Source organism: Mytilus trossulus, chromosome 1, assembly GCF_036588685.1.
Source record: "Mytilus trossulus isolate FHL-02 chromosome 1, PNRI_Mtr1.1.1.hap1, whole genome shotgun sequence".
Lineage (NCBI taxonomy): Eukaryota > Metazoa > Mollusca > Bivalvia > Mytilida > Mytilidae > Mytilus > Mytilus trossulus.
In genome coordinates, this window is record NC_086373.1 from 94,123,267 (window position 1) to 94,140,466 (window position 17,200).

Here is a 17,200-nt window from a genome sequence, read left to right on the forward strand (position 1 = left end):
TATATGGTTTGATATCCCCATTTAATTAAACACAATGTTCTATTAGAATTTATCAAATGCTTATCCTGCAGTAGTACATGTATTTATAAGTACTCTGTAATCCTATTTATATATTCTAGCAACTCATTAATTCTTCCTTTTTCAAATAGTACAATAATATCAATTGTATTTACCAGGTACACAGGTACATATATGATTTGCTGTGTTACATTTTCCATGTAAAGTACAATCTTCGGTTTCTCCAGGACATCCAGGAACCTCACATTTAGTACCGCGCCATCCCACATCACAATCACAGGCATTTAGTGTACCATTACATTTTCCATTACCATTACATTCACTGTTGCATCCTAATCCAGCATAGCAAGGCTCACAACTACAGAATCCACTATTGGCTGGTACCTGTGCTCCTTGTACACAGGGGTCTGCACAGGCAGCTCCCATCCAACCAGATATACAATCCAAACAGATAGGAGGGTCATGGGTTGAGTCACATGTTCCTCGTTCATTACAATCAGGGTTTCCTGGGCAGTCAGCATACTCACATCCATCACCTCCCCAGCCTGGGAAACACGCACATACATGTGATATTGTATTACAGATGCCACGCCCTGTACAGTCTTTGCCAATCCCAGGACATCCTGGGACATCACAAAGGTCCCCTCGCCAACCAACATCACATTCACATTGATTGTTAACTATTGTGCCATGATCAGAACACTCAGAGTCACAGTTGATACCTGCCCATCCTATATTACAGGTACAATTGTCACTATACTGAGGGGAGACAACTCCATTAACACATGGTTCTTCACAGGAATGACCAAACCATTTAGCATCACATCTTTAAAAAAATACAGATTTATAAAAAAGAATGTATATACAGTTTTTCAAATTTGTTGATAAATTGATATAGTAGATCCTACTTAACTAACCAGTCTACCATTCAACAATTTTGTAAAAACTGACTAAATATCCTCTCAGATTTCATGCAGATTGACATTTCATTTAACATCATTTATTATTTGAAAATACACTTTTTCACTTTTACTCTATAGATTTCTAATTTAACCATTACAATAACCAAGCAGTTTCAGTCATTTCAAGAATAGAATCAATAAATACAAATAGTATCAAAATTTCCAGCAGCTTCAAATTAACTTTATTGTTCTGTTCAAACCTTAAAGCGTGAAATAGGGAGAGCTAACCCAATGATTTAAACAAGGTTTTTTTCTTTGTAATGTGTGTGGTGCCCTTAAGCTTTGCTCCAGCATTTTATTGTGTACTGATTTGTTTTTTTTTTGCCTTAGCCCTGTGTAATGTCTGTCCTATTTGACTTATGAGTGTGTATTTTAAAATAAACAACAATACATACTTGCAATCAGGAGGATCTTCACTGTCATCACACATTCCATGGTTATTACAGTCAGGGGTACCAGCACAATCAGCATACTCACATCCTATACCAGTCCATCCTGGTCTACAGGTACATGTATGTGTGGCACTTTCACATCCACCTGAAAATAGATTACTTGCTTATAATGATCATTGTAATCAGAAGCCAGTGTTTTTCTCACATTAGAAATTTTAAAAAGATACTTTTCCTCTTCAACAGCATCTTTGAATAAACTTAATAGACTTAATATTTTTGAGAATGTACCTTCATAGTAAAATTTTAAAAAAAATACAATTATTCAGTAAGGAGTATCATTGATAAATATGGCAGGTTAATATTATTTTTTTCTTTTAGAAAATCAAAATTCATAAAATGTGATACCAGATTCCATGGAAGAATAACTTCATTTATCAAATGCAATTTTCTTATCAGGTGGATGTTCATTTGATTGTGCAGGATGTATAAAATTGCATCCGTTTCTAATTCAAATGTAGACTTTAAATCTGATTAGAATAAATATAAATAAAGGATAAGGTTCACTTATGGCTCAAAATGGCCTTAAATATCAACTTTATCATAAAGCACCAAAAAGGTCACAATTTGGTTTGTAAATTATTGTATTATCACAAGTATTTCTATGTGAAATTTGTAATATTTTGGCCTGATTTAAAAAACATAAAAAATTAGGGCCAATTTGAACCCTTCGTGAACCTTCTCCTTTCCATGTATCTTACCTCTATCTGAGCAATCCAATTTATATAATCCAGGACATCCAGGAATGTCACATAAATCTCCTTTCCAACCTGTGACATAATCACATTCACACTCTCCATCTACAATTTTACCATTCTCAGAACATTCAGAGTCACATCCCACTCCAGCGAAACCAGGATCACATAGACAGTTCCCAGAGTTCATAGGTGTCTGAGTGCCATTAACACAGGGATCATTACAAGCTGGTCCCATCCAGTCTCCTGTACAGTTCTGACATTGTGGAGGATCAAAGCCCCACTCATCACAAGTACCACGGTCATTACAGTCAGGTGTTCCAGGACAGTCAGCAATGTGACAAGCAGCACCAATCCATCCTCTAAAACATTTACACTCACGATCTTCACTGTTACAGTCACCATGTTCGCTACACTCCACGTCAGTTGAAGGATGTCTGGGACATCCTGGTACTTCACAATATTTGCCACTCCAGCCAATCAATGGATCACAGAAACAGCTTCCATCATTAGCACACTCACCATTCCCTGAACATTCTATGTCACAACCAGTACCATGGTAACATATCTTCTCACAGATACAAACATTTTGATCATCAGGTAAGCCGTACACACAAGGATCTCCACAGGCTGGTCCCGCCCATTCGTCATCACAATTGGAACATTGAGGTGGTTCAAACGTTGTATTACAGTATCCATGACTATTACAGTTAGGATCACCAGGACAATCAGGAGATCCACAATCAGGGCCTGAAATTCATTAGGCTACATTATATACAACATTATAAACTACTAAAAGGAGGAATAACATAGTTCTATTAGCATGTTTGAACAACAGCTGTTTGATGAAACATTTGTTACAAATAGCCTATATTAGTTTGAGTTTTACTAGTTTGTAAAGGGTCAAGTCATTGTCAATCATACTACATCTCCTTCTTCTATATTCTGAAAAGTTTGAAAGAAATATAATAACACTTTCTTGAATTATTGAGCATATCATGAAGGACAGTACAATGCATACTGGTACATGCATGTGTTACAGTATACCATAATACACATACAATAGCTAATTTTACTGTTTGTTTTTAAAGTATCAAAGTATACAAAAATGTAAATAGTGAAGTTTAATTTTTCTTTAGTTGCTAACAAAAAAACATTTTCAATTGTATCATTTGTACAGATCACACAAACCATGGTCATTACAGTCAGGGGTACCAGCACAATCAGCATACTCACACCCTATACCAGTCTACCCTTTCATTAAAAATCCAATGCTAGAAAAAGTTATCATATTTTTAAGTACATCAGAAAAAAAAATCATACTGTGGTTTATCTTATTATCTGTAATCATAACTTTCAAAAAATGAAATTCTACTTTAGTTCAATAAACTAACCTGACCATCCAGGATCACAAACACATGTACCAATGCCTGCCAGACAGATACCATGTCCAGAGCATGACTGGGTGTTGATAGAAGGACATCCTGGTCTGGTACATTTATCTTCCTGCCAGTTATCTGTACAACTACATATACCATCCACACAGCTACCATGATCATTACATTCTGATTCACAGAACTCTCCAAGATGGCATTCATCACATTCACATTTGTCACCAACACACTGTCCTTGACCTCCACACAGGTTGGAACAGTCATCACCAAGGTAACAAGGATCACAGATGCAAGTTCCAATAGCAGTACATTTTCCATTACCAGAGCAAGTCACATCATCATGGCAGTTACTGTCACATCGATGGCCAACATAGCCGGCTTCACAAATACAAGTTCCATCTTGAGCACATGTTCCCTGTCCTGAACAAGTTATAGCAGCAGTGCAGTTGTACTGGCAGTCCATGCCAACATACCCCGGATCACAGATACAAGCACCTGACTCAAATGATCCATGATTACTACAGAGACCACCAGATGAATCACAAAGAGAACCAGTACCTCCACTTCCATAGCTACCAGATCCACCATTGACATACCGTTGGTTGTATAAGACCTTGTGTGTGTAGTTTCCAGTATATGTTCTAATTCTACCGCCTCCTCCTCCACCACCATAGTAGTGACAGTTGTAATAGGCATTGGAACCCCCACCTCCATTGGCTGTCAGTTCACCCCATCCTTCAATAATCTCACTATCCAGCCACACAGAGCCACCACTGCCACCAGCACCACCAGACACTCCATTTGCACCATCCATATCAACTGTTCCCTCCAAATACATGGCGTTTCTAGTGATGACCTTGATAGCTGAGCCTCCCCATCCTCCTTCAGCCAAATAGTGGCTACCACGTGCCCCTCCACTGCCAGCAGTGATTGGTAGACAGACTTCTGAGTCATATGTAGATGTACTTCCAGCACAATAATGATGACAACTACTGTAACCACGACCTCCATTACCCCCATGGGCAGCTCCACCTGCTCCACTACAAGACGTTCCAGCTCCTGGTCCAGAGGCTGGTGGGTACCCAAGCCTCAGTCCAAGGACAGTGCTAGACTTTTCAATGTCAAACACACCACCAAATACAGTACCAGATGGATAAATTTCAAACAAACCAGTATGTTCCACGTGGATAAAGTCTGCAACAAGGTATACACCGTTGTCTGTTGTATAGCCTGTATCATTTAATGCCATTTTACCACCAGCCAGCACTGTAGCTGATGTTAACTGATATGCTCCTGTTATTTCTTCACCAGAGTTGGCCATTAAGTTGCCATCACTTGTTAACCTGCTTGTTCCTCTTGAGTATAAGTGATCTAACCCAGTCATGGTGCCATAGATGGTCATTGTCTGTTCTACGAAGATTGTGGATGCATACATGATTTTTGAATCTTTCATACCATATAAGTTAGCTCCAATAGAATCCTTTAGTTTTAGAGTTGAAATCTTAACAGCAATTCCAGCTTCAACTTGTAGTAATCCTGTTCCACTGTGGATGTGACCAACATACAAAGGTGTCTACAAAAATATCCCAAATGTTAAATATAAAAAAATAACTAATACATGTATTCTGCCATCCCTTTCTGTCATTGTCACAAAATTTATCTCAAATATACATCTTATATCTACAAATTAACAAGTTTTCCCAAAACATAAAGGAACTTTAGCAGAAACCAACCAATAATGCATTAAATTTATTTTTCTGGAATTAAGTTCTATTACAGAAATTTTATTCAAAATTTTGCGCCTGTTATTTATGATAAATTGACTGTTGAGTATGCACAATCTCTTGGATATTTCTGTTTATAACTTACATTAGTAGGTACTGCACATGCTCTGTTCTCTACGTGGATCACATCTAGGTCTATATTGTCTATCTCTGTGCGGTAATCACAGCTGTTTTCATCACCTCTGCCTAAATTATCTATCCATAACTCCTTGTGCATGTTGTTAGCAACATGTGACTGAACATAGACGGTACCTGGACCACCAGGGTAGTAAGCAGTGCCACCTGTAGCCACCAAATCTCCATTAAACAACATGTATTCTGACAAGTATATGGCTATTCTTCCTCCTGAACCACCTCCATTGGCTGAAAAATATGACATTTGTTTTGGCATTTAATTTTTTCTTTAAATCTATTATTTTGATTGAACATTTAATACATTTCAACATTTTTTAAAACAATCTTCAACATCTTTGCTAATTTCTGTCTCGTTCAATTGATACAAAAATTTTAAAACCAAGGAAAACAAGAATACATTTGTGTACTTCCAAAAAAAAGTTTGGAGAAAATTCCAAACACTGTTTTATTGAGAAAATCATCTAGTGTTTTCATTTGAATTTAATTATATCTGGTAGAATCATTATTCACTTTGTATACATCTATTATAAAACTTACCATAAAATTCACTACTGATTGTACCAGAGAAGGCTTGACCACCATTGGCTGTACACTGACCATACCCTCTGATACTGTAAGCTGTTATCATCACACTACCACCACTTCCACCTCCAGAATTAAATGTACTAGTTAGTCCATTCTCTCCACTCACGGATATACTGCCATCCAAACGTAGGGTCTGCAATCATAATTTGTTATTTCATAGAGCATTTCATCAAATCTTTAACCATCAGGATTAAATTAAAATATTGTTTGTTTGCCCTTTACTGACCGACCTATAAATTCATTCCGCCTGAAAATATTTTATTTGTATTTACCAGCAAGATTTTATTTTATTTTATTTTTTTCGTTCCTACCAATAACCTTATATTTGTATTTCCCGCTCAAAACTTGTTTACCAGAATCCTCAGGTTTTATCTTTCCCGTATAAGGTCTATTCCGTTTGGTATCACGTGAGCATTTGACATGAACACTTGCATTTAGAGTTTCAAAGCATTTGTTTGAAATTGATGTTGAAAGCTTTGAAATCATGATATGACAAATGTTACTCTGTGTCTTTAATATTTGAAGAGTCGGGTTTATTAAAAAAAAAGTTTGTTCACTACAAAATGATCAACATGTGTACAAAATATTTTGTAAATGGAAGGTGTATCCTATGTAGGGATGGCCTTTTGTGATCCATAGATCAGGATGATTATGTTAACGATGCCTTTAACCAGCATCGATATATTATTTATATCTGACAGGAAACAAAGGTCTGTAAAGTAGAGAATATTTGACAGTAAAATCGCCAAGTTTTTCCATACAGATCATTTATAAATGGGATGTAAAATGTGTGACGATAGAGTTTCAAGTCTTGTAACATTTTTATTGGAAAAACAGGCACACATGAAAATTTAAACTCTCTCTGGACTTTTTCTACTAGTAATGTATGTCTGCCTGGACATATTTTAACAGGATAAAGTTATCTCTTACAGAAAACCTTTAGGGTTGAGATTTATAAGTGTACAATATATGTAGTACAGAATATTAGTGTGAGTTAAAACTCTAAAAAGTTCCAGACATATAAACATTGAAAATATGCCACACAGCCCTATATTTTGATATTTTAACAAATTAGTAGTGCATATATGAATTAATTTCACATTCTACATGATTATTTTTTTTCAAAACTTCCTGGGACTATTATACTAAAGCAGTACAGACAAAAATGACATCATGCAGATTTTATATCTGCAAAATAAAATATTATACCTAACTGCCTACACATGAAAAAAAATGTATCGAGCTAAGTTATTTTTTGTGAAAGAAAAATAAAATATTTTACCTACCTACCTACCCTGTTTCACAAACATAGGGTCGGAAAATGGCAAACAATATTTTAATTTTAGGCCTCAATCTAACTCTTTTAATGGTTCTAAATATAATGATTTAAAAAAAATAATAATGATTATATTTGTATGTTTTCACGACAAACACAGAAGCTTTCTTTGTTTTACTAGAAAAATATCACATCAGCTTGATAACTCCTAATACCACATCCACTCTCGAATTGTATTGACTAACCATTAGTGCAAGGAGATGATATGGCTGCTATCTCACATAAAATACTGATATTGACCATCTCTAGACTGGCCGTTTCTTAAGACTTACCCCTGACTCTGATAGTGATATTACTACTACTACCTCTACACCTTGGTTTTGATGACTTATCTCCCAATCACAGATGCAGTCAGAAGTCTACTTCGTTAAAATTATCTTCCCATTAAGCCAGTTCATTTTCACAATCGTAGAAATGAAAGCCATTGTTGGGATGACATGCTACCAATTTTGTTCTTGGAAACTAATAAATTTATCCACATTGCATCATTACGATCCTTATATGTCAGTTGTATTTTCAAAGACAAATGTATCAACTAGCTAATGAGCATCAGTTAATAATTTTTTTCTGCAATGATTCAACTTAAAACTATTGTCTGATCGGTTGTCAGGTGGAATTTTCGAAAATTCATAAACATTTAAAAAAATTCTAATTAAATATTTCGTGGAAGGGCAGACTAGATTTTTATAGTGTTTGATGACTATAAACCCTAGTTATCACACACAAAAAAATAGAAATTTTCGAAGATATGCATTTTCATCATCCAACTTTAAAGACTGTCGTCAAGTACTTTCAGTGAAAAAATAGCTATTCGAACACACCTTCTCTGTTTTTGTGACTCATTAGATAGGTATTTCACTTGACCCATATATTTCATCTTTTAGTACTGTGATTTTTCGGTGTTATAAAGTCAACCTGTAGCTTTAATATATAAAAATGATAGAATCTGAAGCGAGACGATGTATGAAATATTCTTACTTTGTACGATATTAAGACAAAATACCCAACTCAAACACGCCCTTACATAAAAAGGTGCACTCGATTTTCTCTTTTCGATACAATTGTTACCCATTTTTTGTAACTATTTCTTCAGTCACATAATGGAAGGGCAAACACGAAAAATAACTGAACTAAAAGATTGATATGTTTTCCATCCGTGGTAATTTTTTCAAAAAAATCGGAGGTTATGCATTTTCATCATCCAACTTGAAAGATACCCATGTCGTCGACTTGATATCTAATTGTTCTGCTTAACTATGTACTAGATAAATTGAAAACTTATGCAAATAGTGTTTTTAAAATAAAACACCTCGTAATTGAGAAGAAAATTTCAAATTTGTTTGTTTCTATTAACTTTAAAAATTTTGTCACTATAGTAAACTATACAGTAGTCTTTTTCGCCTTCTCTAATAAAGAGCTTCGATTCTTTTGTTCTATTTCAACCTGGTTTCCGACTGAGATGATAATACAAATACATCTATTCTACAGCTGGTCAAATCCTCTCAACTCCTTGGTTTGGATGGCTGACCTCCCCTACATTGAAAGTTATACAACTACCACCTGCTCCACCATTGATACCATCCCTTCAATTCTAGGTTCTGATGACTTATCTCCCCTACACAGATGATAATACAACTACCACCTGCTCCACCACTGGTACCACCCTTCACTTCCAGATTCTGATGACTTACCTCCCCTACACAGATGATAATACAACTACCATCTTTTCTGTAGCTGGCTCAACCCCCTATACTTCTAGGTTCAGATGACTTACCTCCCCTACATTGAAAGTGATATGACTGCCACCTGCTCCACCACTGGAACCGCCTCCTCCACTTCCAGGTTCTGATGCTGTTAATACCGATCCATACTGACTGCCAACTGTGGTTGTATCTTCACTTCTACCTCCTAAAAATTATTTTTTTGAGATAGTTTATCGTTGTTTTAACATAAATCACATAATTCATTGAAAAAATATGTGAAACTCTCAATATAATTGAATTTTACCAAAAAATATGTTAAATTTCAGTATTGAATTTTTACAAGTGATGCATACTAAAGTATTTTAAAAGTTTAGAGTTATTGGCATGCTTTTTTTTATCTTTACTTAAGAAATACCAAGTTTCCATTTTCTTTATGTGTTCTTCTTAAAAAATATATCCATTTAAATCCAAAATTCTATCAAAATTGTACTCCCTAAAAAGTCCCTTAACTCCTTTTATAATAATGTATTGTTTACCTGCACTGCCATGTCCAGCTCCAGATGAATCATAGGAAGATCTGGTACCTGCTCCATCACCCTCCTCAACTCCATAGCCATGACCATCACCAGTAACAGATCCACCCTTTTCTACTGTTATCATTGTAGCATTTAAGGTGACCTTCAAAGTGTCAGTTTCTATAGTACCTCCATTCTTCACAGTAAGATTACCTATTTGGAAAGTTGGATTCAAAGGATCAATGGTCACAGTTATTTTGCCTAGATTGTTTACATTCAATGTTCCAACAGCAATTAACCCGGGGGCGTAACTATTCTCTGGCATTTCTGTATACCACATGACCAGAGATTTGATCTGGCTTGTGTGAGCTTGTTCCGATATTGTTAATTCTGCATTACGTTCTATGTAAAGATTTTCTACTCCAACCATTCTTCCACTAAGAATAAACCTTTCAGTTGTCAATATGAAGTCAGTTGGCATTACTAGTTCTCCTCCAATATCAACGTGGAAACCACAAGGAGCATCAAGCAATGTATGTGTAGATTCTACATAGTTAACAATTACTTGTTGACGTATCTGGACACGAACAAGACCTTTCTTGTTACCGGTAAGTTCATGGATAATCACAGTTAGATTTTTTGTTCCTTTAGGATGGTAGAAGTGCACATATGAGTATCCTTCCACTTGAACCTCATCAAATTCATAATAAACACTATTGTTTTCCATTACCATGGCTGGATTGTCCGTTGTTAAGTCACCATTATCCACTAATAGTTTTGAATGCTCTGGTTGAATCATAGTCTTATTAAGTCGTGGATTATATTTCAGTTCTCTATATGTAGGACCTCTCTGTGATTCATACTTGAAGGTAGTTCCTGGTCCACCATCACTTGATCCTTTACCTCCTCGTGATAGATACTCCCCTCCATACAAATTAAAAGAACCAACATGAAGAGCCACTCTACCTCCACTTCCTCCTCCTCCTGTGCCACTTCCATCACCTCCATGTACAGCTATTATACCATGTCCAGAAATATTGTAGGCCTCTACAAATAAACTGCCACCACTTCCACCACCAGTACTGCCACTGGTGGCTTCTGTTCCATTGGCACTAATGACACCATCCACATGGATGTTTCTTCCAACTTTCATGTGAAGATACCCTCCTCCAGACCCAGCACTGCTCCCTCCCGCACCACCACTGCCAAGATCTGACGGTGAAAACAGAGACCCATGGGGATAAGAATCATCAGCTCCTCCACCAACTCCACCATAACTTCCTCCAGCAGTACCACTCCCTACACCTAAACCTATCATTGCTTCATATCCTCTACCATCTAGATTTATCTCCCCTTCTGGTTCCAAGTCCACCTCTCCAGCATCAATATAACCATGATTCATCAACATTGTACCTTGATATTTGATTTCTAAAAAGGAAGCTGTTACTGTCATATCATTTGTAATCTTTCTGAATTCCAGAGTTCCAGATCGTTTGATGTTGATAGTTGGAAGAGAGAAGTTTCCTTCTGATGAGATGAAGGCATATGTACCATTATCAAGTAAAGCTGTTTGTGAGGTAGCTGTTACACTGACCACAGCTTCATCTTCCACATAAATATGATGGACACCAGTCATTACTCCTTCAATAGTGGTGTTTGTTCCCTGCATGTGAACTTCTGTTGGGAAAATAACCTCACTACCATAGTCAATGATATAACTAGCAGGGGCTTCTGTTACATTGCTGAGGGATTCTATATACTCAATATACACTGTCTGATCAGATCTCATGTGTATTTGACCAGTTCTGTCACCTTTCACCACATGAATAATAACTTCCACAGGTTTATCTGGATGATAAAATATCACTCTTGAATATCCTGTTACTTCAAATTCATCAAATTCATAGTCAGTTGTCTCATTAACCATAATCATAGAAGGAACAGGAACTAAGTTTCCAACATTATCAATATGAACATAACGATGGTCAACTTGGAAGTAGCTGGTATTAGTTCCTTTAAGATGTTTTAAGATTCTGTATTCTAATGGTCTAAAATTATTTTCCACATAAGATGTTCCAGCTGCACCCCCATGAGTCAGGACATTACTGCTTCCACCATCGCCCCCACGGTTAGTAAATTTTCCTCCATAGCTGTATCTGTATCTACAATGGACACCAATCCTTCCTCCCGCACCTCCTCCTCCAGTTGTTCCAGCACCATTACCTCCCCTGACATTAATCTCACCATGTCCAGTGAAGTTTGTAGTAAACATGTTGACACTGCCACCACTGCCACCACCACTGTTCCCAGAGACACCATCTGTACCTTGTAAAGCTAGTAATCCATTAAGTTCTAATTTCTGACTGATATTCCAAAGCAATATACCACCACCATTACCACCAACTCCATTGCCATTTCCTCCTCCACTACCAAACAGGTCTGGGTCATACACTGATCCATAAGGTTCTGCTGATGATGAAGAGTTAGCCCCTCCACCATAACCACCGTGACTGGCTCCATAGCCTTCTCCATTAATTGTAACACCAGATCCATATCCCTCTTCAGGTTCATGACCATGTCCATTCAGATGGAATATTCCTTCACTTTCAATCCAGGCATAAGAAGAGTCAATGGCAGCATCATTCATGTACAGATTTCCAAAATATTTGACTCTTGTTTCACTGTTCCACATATGCATCACATCAGTGATTTTCAAAAATCCTACGGTTCCACCTTTCTTTACAATGAAATTGTCCCAAGCAAAGTTCCCTGGTTCTTTAACATTATAGTATGTACCATTTTCAATCAAGGCTGTATATGCTGTGGAATGGAATTCAATGTCGGTTGCATCTTCTACATATAGCTCAGCAACTCCAGTTATAAGTCCAGCAAAGGTACTATTTGCTCCATGTAAATGAGTCTCAGCAGGCATTATTATTTCTCCTCCATCATGTAATTCAAAACCACATGGTGCTTCAGTCTTGTTAAGAATAGCCTCAGTTACTTCTACTTTCACATGTTGTGCACTTTGAATGATCAAAATTCCAGTTTTGTCACCTATAAATAAATGAATATCCACATCTACTCTTGTAGCGTTATTTGGATGATAAAATTTGAGACGTGAGCTTCCAGTTATTTCTGTTTCATTGAAGATATAGTTGACAGTTTTGTTTTCATTGATCAGTGTTGGAGCAGGACTGTACTTCAGTAAGTTGTCAGTGTGTACATACTTAAAGTCTACATCAAAGTATGTCATATTATGCACAGGGTCATATTTCTTTGCTCTGTATTCTATTGGTCTTGTATTTTCTTGTACAAATGTAGTTCCTGCAGCTCCAGCTCTTGACGAGGAGTGTGAACCTCCACCATCACCACCATAGTTATGATAGTCTCCTCCATAGGAGTACCTCCATTCACAGTGTACACCGATCCTTCCTCCTGCTCCACCACCACCACTACCAACACCATTACCACCAGCAACCAAGATTTCACCATGGCCAGTCATATTCAGAGCCTCGATCAACAAACTGCCACCACTTCCACCTCCTGAATTTGCTCCATTTCCATCTTCTCCATCTAATGACAAAATTCCATTCATTTCTAATATTGATCCAATTTCCCAGACCAAAAATCCACCGCCCACCCCGCCAGTTCCTCCGCCATTGCCACCACCACTACCAGCATACTCCATGGTTGGATAGGCAGTCCCATTACCTGGTTTGAAGACAGAATTGTATGGTATACCACCAAAATTTGGCTCTGGTCCACCTCCCCAGCCTCCATGGCCAGCTCCCCAACCAACGGATCCTTCTGTCCAGCCTTTTCCATAACCTGCCTCTGCAGGATTTCCAACAGCATTCAGGTTAAACTCTCCTTCAGCTTCAACATGGGCGTAACTGGATTTAATCAATGCAAGATTCATCAGTAGAAGGCCTTCATATTTAACTAGAAATTCAGCACATACGATTGTCATTGGATTTTCAATCTGTTGGAAGTTTGCCTTTGATTTCCTTCCTACCTCTAGTATGGACCACTCAAAGTTACCCTTTTCAGTTTCCTGCACTCTAGTACCATTCTCAAGTAAAGCAGTATGACCTGTGGAGAAAAATCTCACATCAGATCCTCTTCTGATGAACAATTCTTGTATTCCTGTTATCAGGCCAGCAAACCAGTTCCTTCTGCCTACAAGATTAACCATTTCTGGGAATAGAACTTCTGAATCTGCATCAATCTTAAAGCTGACTGGTGCATAGGTTTCATTTGAAATGGATTCTACAACTTCAACATATAAAGTCTGACCTTCTCTGATATGTATCAATCCTGTTAAGTCTCCCTGCATTTCATGTACAATGACTTCAACTGGATCTAGAGCCCCAGGATAATCAATGATTAAGTTGGCATGACCTCTAAGATCCATTTCATCAAATGTATAACTCTCAGTGTCTCCTTCATTTAGAGATGAGTAAAGCCATGGTTCTCCATGATCTACATACAGATGTTCATCTATGTCATTATTATCAATTTCAATCCTACGGTGGTTACCAACTCGTACAGTTTCATTTCTCACTTTGTCATATTTGAAATCTTCATAATCTGGTCCTCTGTCTGTTTCTTCAATGTACACAGTACCAGCAGCTCCTGACGGCATTCCTCCAGACCCAATTCCACCTCTTGTGTTCAGTAGTCCAGCATATCTTCTGAAAAAATGGATGAATATAGACATGCGTCCACCAGAACCACCACCTCCAGCTCCTGAGTCTGAGCCATTTCCTCCACTCAAGTCGATATGTCCATAGCCAGTAAAGTTCATGACATCTAGTATCAGACCACCTCCACTACCACCACCTGCACTGTTACCCTGACCATTCTCTCCCTGTAATGTTATCTCTCCGTCTACCCACAATACTTCACCAACAAACCAAATTAAGTATCCACCTCCACGACCACCTGTGCCACCATGATTTCCACTGCCACCACCACTGCCTGGATGCAGAGGTTTGTACAATGAATCATGAGGAACGCCACCAGTATCAGGATATGTAGCACCACCATGGCCACCATGAGCGGCTCCATAATTTGATGTGGAACTTCCAGGACCTGACTGTGCTCCATAACCCATGAAGTCTACACTGAGCACAGCCTTACTTTCAATATTGCCATTATCAGAAAAGATAGTGCCATCAGTCATGAACATTCTGCCTTCAAATTTGATGTTCAGTTCAATAACTTGGAGAGTGAGCTCATGTTCAGAAACAGTAAATCTTGCTACAGATCCTCGCTGAATAGTGAAAATCGTCAAACTAATATTTCCTTTCTTAGTCATGTGAACATATGACCCATTTTCTCTCAAGGCAGTCTGAGATGTAGAATAGAACTCAACATCAGCTCCTTCAGCTATAGTTAAATTCTGAACATTGGTTAGTAAACCTCCCATCTCTGACCTTGTTCCTAACATGATAACAGTGGATGGTAACACCACTTCTGTTCCACTTTCTATCTTATAGCTGACAGGTGCAACAGTAAAACTTGTTGTTGATTCCACATACTCAACATGAATAACTTGTCCTTCTAAGATATGCATCAGTCCTGTTCTGTCACCATCAAATTTGTGGACTATCAGTTCTGATGTTGATCCATACATCTGTAACACAGCATGGTTATTGGCCTCTAGTTCGTCAAATTCAAATTCATTGTTGCCATCATCTGTTGTTATAACTGATGGTGAAATCAGATTTCTATTGTCATTGTCAATATACAGCTTGACAAATCCATCCTTATAGACAATACCTTCAGATGTGTTAACAAATTCTTTTGATGTCAGTCCAGTGTTTGAGTCTGTAAAGTAGGATGTACCGCCTGCACCATTGCTATCATCATCTGACCTTTGTGACCCACTGTAGCCACCAAAGGTTATGTAATCACCAGTGTACTCTCTGAAATAAGAAATATGAACCCCAATTCTGCCACCGCCTCCTCCGTATCCCCAATAGTATCCTGTTCCACCCTCAGTTGTCACTTGACCATGTCCAGAGAAATTAACTGCCTTCACGTGGATACTGCCACCACTACCACCTCCACTGTTGCTTCCTGTGGCATTGCCACCCAGACTCATCAGTAATCCATCTAGATGAAGTGATCTAGCCACATTCATATTGATAACTCCTCCTCCTTGTGCTCCATTAGCTCCGCCTCCTTTACTGCCTGGGTGTAGTGGCTTCTTGTATGATCCATAACATTCAGCTGAAAATAAACATTATAGGTATTATTTCAAAAATAGGAATTTTAAAGGTTGTCCTCAAATGATCAGATATAAATAAATGAATACTCGTTTGTTTTAATAATGATTATTTTTTTATTTTAGTAAGGCATTTTTCTACATAACTGTAACTTTATAAGATTAGTTACTTACAATTAGAATAATTGGAAGCTACATTGCCTCCACCAAATCCACCATGACTTCCTCCAACACCAACTCCTTCATTATCAATCCAACCATCTCCTGGACCTTCCCATACCACACTCCTCCCAGTTGTGTTGATCTTAGCCTCTCCCTCCATATGTAGGGTACCAACCTCAATAGTTATATTGTCAGCATTAATATGGGAGGCATACCTCATCATTATATCAGAAACCTCAAGGTTCAATACACCATCGTAAATAATTTCTGATTCAGCTTGTAGAGATAGCATTCCAAATGCAATGGTGCCTAAAACAAAGTTATTTTTAGCATGTTTGTTCTTTGAAGTATACAGGTCTCATGGTTCGAGACCACAATTTCGTCCCTTGATTTTCATTGTTCACGAATATATTCCCTAGTGTTGACAGTGGGTTACTTGCCATTAATTTTTATACCCCTTCTAAATTTATTTCTCCATGTTTAATACCTCAAATTGCAAGTAGGGGGTGAAATTACACTGTAAAAAATTTTGGGTCCAGAATTTTAAAGGAAAGTAGTGATTTGGTCCAGCTGAAAAAGGTTAAAAATTAGCACTTCGGAAGCTGCCAAAAGATTTCAAGAAGCCCTAAACATAAAATTGTCCATATTTTGAGTTAGCGCCAATGAAGTTTTCTATAATTTCGATATAATTTGTCCCAAAAGTAGTACAACACACTGTAAAAGTGGGATTTTTTTAATTTTAATTTATGTTCTAAAAGAAATGCACTACGAAATAATTGTGGTCTCGGACCACATAATACTAGCAGTAATAAAACAAAAAAGTTTTTAATTTACAATATAAAAACTCTCATATATTTAATACAGGGAAACTTTAAAAGCAGTTTTATTTTTGGTGGCTTGAATTTATCCATTTAATTTACATTAAACAAATATGTTTATTTCACATATATAAGTAAAACTATAATTAATCCAATTCCGTCAAAAAATGAAAGAAAAAGAATAGATTGTGTAAGTTTCAGTTATGAATTACCCCCTTCTAGTGTAACATATTCTCCTCCTATCCATCTACTATTGGTTGCAGTTTTTGCTATTGTTACAACTCTGCCTTCCTCTAGGGTCAAGTTCATAGCTCCTGCCAAGTGTCCATCTAGGTCAAGGGTCACATCACCTATACCAATCAACCTAAGGTCAGAGGATGTCCACATCTCCCCTCCATTGTCCACAATA

At 37.4% G+C, this 17,200-nt stretch overlaps 1 protein-coding gene across 1 annotated transcript; it reads right to left on the reverse strand.

Moving 5' to 3' along the window:
* Positions 1 to 159: 159 nt before the first annotated feature.
* On the reverse strand, positions 160 to 11,029 carry LOC134704845 (uncharacterized). The gene is made up of 8 exons (XM_063563632.1): positions 9,598 to 11,029; positions 9,133 to 9,266; positions 5,975 to 6,155; positions 5,388 to 5,665; positions 3,519 to 5,091; positions 2,131 to 2,874; positions 1,376 to 1,517; positions 160 to 844 (listed from the first exon to the last, which is right to left on the reverse strand). Exons 1-8 carry the CDS (start codon positions 11,027 to 11,029, stop codon positions 160 to 162), a joined length of 5,169 nt encoding a protein of 1,722 aa, XP_063419702.1.
* Positions 11,030 to 17,200: the final 6,171 nt, after the last annotated feature.

Coding starts and splice junctions, on each gene's coding strand:
- LOC134704845 (XM_063563632.1), bottom strand. CDS start 11,029: ATGACAGTAACAGCTTCCTTTTTAGAAATCAAATATCAAGGTACAATG. Junction 6,156..9,132: donor TCACTTTCAATGTAGGGGAG/GTAAGTCATCTG, acceptor TTATGATTGCAG/ACCCTACGTTTGGATGGCAG. Junction 5,092..5,387: donor CATGTGCAGTACCTACTAAT/GTAAGTTATAAA, acceptor ATATTTTTGTAG/ACACCTTTGTATGTTGGTCA.